This window comes from Macaca nemestrina, chromosome 18 (assembly GCF_043159975.1).
Source record: "Macaca nemestrina isolate mMacNem1 chromosome 18, mMacNem.hap1, whole genome shotgun sequence".
Taxonomy (NCBI): domain Eukaryota; kingdom Metazoa; phylum Chordata; class Mammalia; order Primates; family Cercopithecidae; genus Macaca; species Macaca nemestrina.
In genome coordinates, this window is record NC_092142.1 from 66,688,725 (window position 1) to 66,694,953 (window position 6,229).

The 6,229-nt window shown below is 48.3% G+C and overlaps 1 protein-coding gene across 2 annotated transcripts in view; it reads left to right on the top strand.

The window, feature by feature from the left end:
- LOC105491417 (CCCTC-binding factor) overlaps positions 1–2,254 on the top strand; it is a 78,414-nt gene extending 76,160 nt beyond the window's left edge. The window contains exon 12 of one of the 2 annotated variants that reach the window (XM_011757812.3): positions 770–2,254. In XM_011757812.3, the coding sequence (XP_011756114.1) occupies positions 770–954 (185 nt within the window). In that variant the 3' untranslated portion in view covers positions 955–2,254. The remainder of the gene's footprint in view (positions 1–769) is intronic. The other variant, XM_011757813.3, reaches the window with a different exon arrangement.
- The last annotated feature ends 3,975 nt before the right edge of the window (positions 2,255–6,229 follow it).

Consider the following 6,229-nt stretch of genomic DNA (forward strand, 5'->3'; position numbering starts at 1 on the left):
GAAACTCAGGGTGAGGCACGGTGGCTCACACCTTTGATCCCAGCACTTTGGGGGGTCAAGGCGAGAGGATCACCTGAGGTCAGGAGTTCCATACCAGCCTGGCCAACATGGTAAAACCCCATCTCTGCTAAAAATACAAAAATTAGCCAGGCGTAGGGGCAGGCCCCTGTAGTCCCAGCTACTCAGGAGGCTGAGGTAGGAGAAACGCTTTAACCCGGGAGGCAGAGGTTGCAGTGAGCCGAGATCGTGCCAGTGCACTCCAGCCTGGTGATAGAACAAGACTCCGTCTCAAAAAATAAAATAAAAAATAAATTGAGGCCAGACGCGGTGGCTCAAGCCTGTAATCCCAACACTTTGGGAGGCTGAGACGGGCGGATCACGAGGTCAGGAGATCGAGACCATCCTGGCTAACACGGTGAAACCCCATCTCTGCTAAAAAATACAAAAAAAAACTAGCCGGGCGAAGTGGCGGGCGCCTGTAGTCCCAGCTACTCGGGAGGCTGAGGCAGGAGAATGGCGTAAACCCGGGAGGCGGAGCTTGCAGTGAGCTGAGATCGCGCCACTGCACTCCAGCCTGGGCGACAGAGCCAGACTCAGTCTCAAAAAAAAATAAATAAATAAATAAATAAATAAATTGACTCTCTCTGGACCACTATCTAATAAGGCTTTCCTGCATTGCTGACATCCTGTTTGATGTCAGTCTGAAGGACCCTTGTGATTCTTGGGGCTTTAATGCACCATTTGTTCTGTCTGTGCTCTTCTTTGCCAGCAACAGCTATCATTCAGGTTGAAGATCAGAATACAGGTGCAATTGAAAACATTATAGTTGAAGTAAAAAAAGAGCCAGATGCTGAGCCCGCAGAGGGAGAGGAAGAGGAGCCCCAGCCAGCTGCCACAGACGCCCCCAACGGAGACCTCACGCCCGAGATGATCCTCAGCATGATGGACCGGTGATGGCGGAGCCTTGTGTGTCGCCAGGACTGCTCTGGGCTGTGTTTAAACGGCCCGCATCTTAATTTTTCTCCCTTTCTTTTTTTGGCTTTGGGAAAAGCATCATTTTACCAAACATACCAAGAACGAAAACTTCAAGGATGATGTTAGAAAAAAATGTGATTTAACTAGAATTTGCTGTCTGATGTTAGCAAATCATGGAATGTTCTGAGTCCCCGAGGGTTTACTGTGAAGTGCTGAGGACAGTGTTGACGACTAACTCGTTTTCCTAGATGGAAACGGAGACATTGACCCCTCCCTCCATGTGGTAAACCACTCCAGAATGGCCACCAGGCTTCCCAGAGTTCTATGGTCTTCTTCCCAAGAGAGTTTTTAATTGTAAATGCATACTTGGGAAGGACTTAGACTTTTAAACTGTTTTTTGCTTTTGCTTTTCCCTGACTCCCTTTGCTTGGAGTCAGCTGCACACCAGTAGTATGGCATGCTACGATCAGGTTCTGTCCTGAAAGCTTTGCCTCTTTCTTGGCAAAGTTTCTGGTATGGTCAAGCTTGTAAATAACTTTTTTTACATTTTAATCTTTTCCATTAATTAAGAGGTTGAAAAGAAGTGCAGTGTAAGAAAACCCAGCATTTTAATTACTTGCAAATTAAGTTACCACAGACTCTGTAGTGTGTAAATGTTGACAAGGAATTGGATCACAATCATGTAGCAGAATGGCACCCAGACCACTGCCCACCAGTGACGGACACCCACGTGGCAGATCATGATTTCCAGCCCACGGAGCCAGCATTTGAACCTTGTACAATTAACTTTCAGTTATGATTTCCCATCAACATTTTCTTTGCCCTGTTTGTAGCTGATTGTTGTGTTTTATAAGTCTTCTGTTAAAGCAGAAGGGTGATTATGAGTGGGTCACAGCAGCCCTTATAAGCTGGGCCAGAAAATTTCACTAGGTCAGTAATTTAAACTTTGGATCTTCAAAAAATAATAATGTGAAACAAAACCAACTAAAAAGTGATTCTTGCACATGAACTGTCACATGTTTAAAAATGTGTTTTTTAGAGAGCCTCAGTCTTACTGATTTCAAACACTTTTTTCTTCTGTGTATTGCTTTTAAGAGAGCCATCAGTTAGCTATCAGACTCTAGGTTGATGCATTTTGTACTTAGCTGTACTGTGTGATATTTTTCATTATTTTAGGACGCCAACATGAGACCTGTAATAAAATATGTAATGGGGTTGAAAGCTGGGGAGGAGGATCTACTGCTGTACAGCTAATAAATCATAACGGATTAACAAGTGCTTCAAAGACTCCATCTTGTGTGATTCCTGCCTGCTTGAGGGAGGTTGGGGGACTGCATACGTGGTTCCAAGCTGTGCAGGCTGCTGCCTTTCACAGGCAACCTCTGTTCCTGGGATGGTACTTTCTCTAGCAGATGGGAGGATATGATCTTGGCGGTGACTGGATATTGAGCACATCCTGCTATAACTTTTTTTTTTTTTTTTTTTTTTTTGAGATGGAGTCTCGCTCTGTTGCCCAGGCTGGAGCGCAGTGGCGCAATCTCGGCTCACTGCAACCTCCGTCTCCTGGATTCACGCCATTCTCCTGCGTCAACCTCCCAAGTAGCTGGGACTACAGGCGCCTGCCACCACGCCTGGCCAATTTTTTGTATTTGAGACAGGGTTTCACCGTGTTAGCCAGATGGTCTCAATCTCCTGACCTCGTGATCCGCCCGCCTCAGCCTCCCAAAGTGCTGGGATTACAGGCATGAGCCACCGCACCCAGCCCCTGCTGTAACTCTTAACTCCCCAAAAAATGTGCTTGAGTACAGGTGAGTAGATGGACGGCAGCCAGCTTCTGTGATCCACTTGAGTAGATGCCCTGTGCACAGAGTAGATGGGCCATAGAGCTGCTTAGAGTGAAAGGGGCTAATGGGAGGCTCTCAGCATCTCAGCTCAAGGAGGCCTGGGATCAGATGTACCTGGAGCTCTGGCAGGTGTAAGGGAACAGAGAAGCTGGACCCAGCCTGCCCTAGAGAAGTTCATTTGAAAGGAGAGACAGATGCACAACCACCGGGTAGTGAGGAGACTGTCTTAGATAATAGAACTGCCTGTTAGCACCCCAGGAAGGTGGATGGAGTTGTGTCGTGTTTGGAATCTTAGGCGTGACTGGAAAATCATCTTGCTGCTGCTGCTGTTTCTAAGCAGATTGCTTTGGCAAACCCACTTTAGGTGAAAGTTTAAACCACTTACTCGAGTTTTTTAACCAAAATTCCAACTTACAAGTTTTCAATGAGAAGTAACAGCAAAATATGTGAAGCTTTTGGCTGCCTAGTGCTGTCCACACAGATGGGTCTCCCAGGAAAACAATCCAGGGCCTCCTGGGGCCTCGGGATTCAGCCAGGCAGTGAACTCCTTGCTCTGAAAGTTAGTGGTCTCGGTCTGTTGGAGCTTGAATTCTGTCTCCCATCCATGGTTTACCCACCAGGTTACCCACTACCAGTCAGCCAAAACTTTTTTTTTTTTTTTTTGAGACGGAGTCTCACTTTGTCACCCAAGCTGGAGTACAGTGGCACAATCTCGGATCACTTCAACCTCCACCTCCTGGGTTCAAGGGATTCTCCTGCCTCAGCCTCCTGAGAAGCTGGGATTACAGGCACCCACCACCACACCCAGCTAATTTTTGTATTTTTAGTAGAGATGGGGTTTCACCATGTTGGTCAGGCTAGTTTCGAATTCCTGACCTCAGGTGATCCGCCCGCCTCAGCCTCCCAAAGTTCTGGGATTACAGGCATGAGCCACCACACCTGGCCCCAACTTTTTTTTAATTCCAAGTTTTTTTTGAGACAGGGTCTCACTGTCACCTAGGCTGGGATGTGGTGGCACAAACAACTCACTGTGACCTCGAACTAGGCTCAAGCAATCCTCCTACCTCAGCCTCCTGGATAGCTGGGACTACAGGCCATGCCATCACACCTGGCTCATTTTTGTTTTGTTTTGTTTTTTTTAGGTTTTTTGTAGATATAGGGTCTTGCTATGTTACCCAGGCTAGTCTCAAACTCCTGGACTGAAGTGATCTTCCTGCCTCAGCCTCCCAAAGTGCTGGATTATAGGCATGAACCACGATGCCCAGCCACCTAAGCATATATAACCTTTTTGCAGAACAACGAGGCTCAGTTTTTCAACACCGCCTGTCATTCCTGATTGTACATATTCTGTTTGAAAGGTGTTTGTTTGTTTGTTTGTTTGTTTGTTTGTTTTAAGAGTCTCTGTCTGTTGCCAGGCTGGAGTGCAGTAGCACGAGCTGGGTTCACTGCAACCTCTGCCTCCCAAATTCAAGCGATTCTCCTGCCTCAACCTCTGCAGTAGCTGGGAATACAGGCGCATGCAACCACACCTGACTAATTGAATTTTAGTAGAGACGGAGTTTCACCGTGTTGGCCAGGATGGTCTCCCATCTCCTGACCTCATGATCCGCCCACCTCGGCCTCCCAAACTGCTGGGATTACAGGCGTGCACCACCAATCCCGGCCCTCTGTAAGTGGATTTGTTTTAGCTTGGGAGGGGACAAAAGAATTGACATTGTGGGGGAGTTAAGGCTGAAAAGGGATCCTCCTGCTGCATAGCCCAGGATGCATCCTGTCTGACCCTTAATTATAAAACCTTTAGCAGCAGAAGCCAGTTTTGTTACTGCACCCCAGAGAACTGTTGACGGGGAAGTTCCTGAACCCGTGTGCAGCTCCCTCACTGTTAAGCCACAGAAGTAAAGAATCTATGCCCTTTTCACCCCTGGGCTGGCATCACCACCCTATTGCTGCCCAGCTCAGCAAGTACCTGAGCTCTTCTCTGGCTTGTCAGGACCTGGTCTTCGAAAATCATCTGAGGTGAGCCTTGTGGCAGCACCAAGGGGGCGTAGCCCAGCCCACCTGGGAGGCAAGTCTCGTCCTCAGCCTGTGCTACCCAGAACAGGCAAGGCTAATACTCTCAGGAGCTTTGGCATTTCCTGAACGCCCATGGAGTAACATGCCATCCAGAACACAGAAGGGCTTGAACAAGCTGACAACTTCTCATTGAGTCACTGTCACTTGTAAGAACTGAGTCCCATGTGTTCACTTGGTCTCTGAGATCAGGTTTGCTGTGTTACTACCGCCCTGACTGCCACCAGCCACGTGGCTAGTCCTGCAAGCCTGGCCTGATTTCTTAGTTGTCCCTGCCTGCCCCCATGTGCTCACACACACAGGGACTGGCCCCACTGGCGTCGCTGTAGCCTCCAGAGGCCCTCCACCTGGGCATGACTCCAACCCTTTTGGCAGTCACTCTCATCTTTCCTCCTTGTCATTCTAAACAGAAAAATCCCAGTGAGGTGGATTTTCTGTCATTCTGTTTTGGAATCCCTGGGTTGTCATGGTAGACTTGGCAAATGTGAGTGTTATCTGAGTGCCAGGCACTGTTGTGGGCACTTCCCTTAATAAACATTGATGGCCGGGCGCGGTGGCTCAAGCCTGTAATCCCAGCACTTTGGGAGGCGGAGACGGGCGGATCACGAGGTCAGGAGATCGAGACCATCCTGGCTAACCCGGTGAAACCCCGTGTCTACTAAAAAATACAAAAAACTAGCCGGTCTAGTCCCAGCTACTTGGGAGGCTGAGGCACGAGAATGGCGTAAACCCGGGAGGCGGAGCTTGCAGTGAGCTGAGATCTGGCCACTGCACTCCAGCCTGGGCGACAGAGCGAGACTCCGTCTCAAAAAAAAAATAAAGAAATAAAAATAAACATTGAATCCTTAGAGCAAGGCTTGAGGTTAGTTAATAGCTCCGGCTTACAAACAAAACTGGAAGACCAGAAAGGCTAAGTAACATGTTAGGTGTCATCTAGGCAGTGTGCCTGCAGAATCTGCTTTTTTTTTTTTTTTTTTTTTTTTGAAATGGAGTCTTGCTCTGTCACCCAGGCTGGAGTGCAGTGGTGAGATCTTGGCTCACTGCAACCTCTACCTCCTGGACTCAAGCAATTCTCGTGCCTCAGCCTCCCCAGTAGCTGGGACTACAGGTGCTCATGACCACGCTCAGCTTTTTGTATTTTAGTAGAGACAAGGTTTCACCATGTTGGCCAGGTTGGTCTCAAACTCCTGAGCTCAGGCGATCCACCTTGGCCTCCCAAAGTGCTGGGATTATAGGCATGAGCCACTACACCTGGCCAGAACCTGCATTCTTGGTTCCTTGGCAGTACTGTGTGAGACCTACTGAATTGTCACCCTACAAGCAGTTTGAGGGTTCTGTGT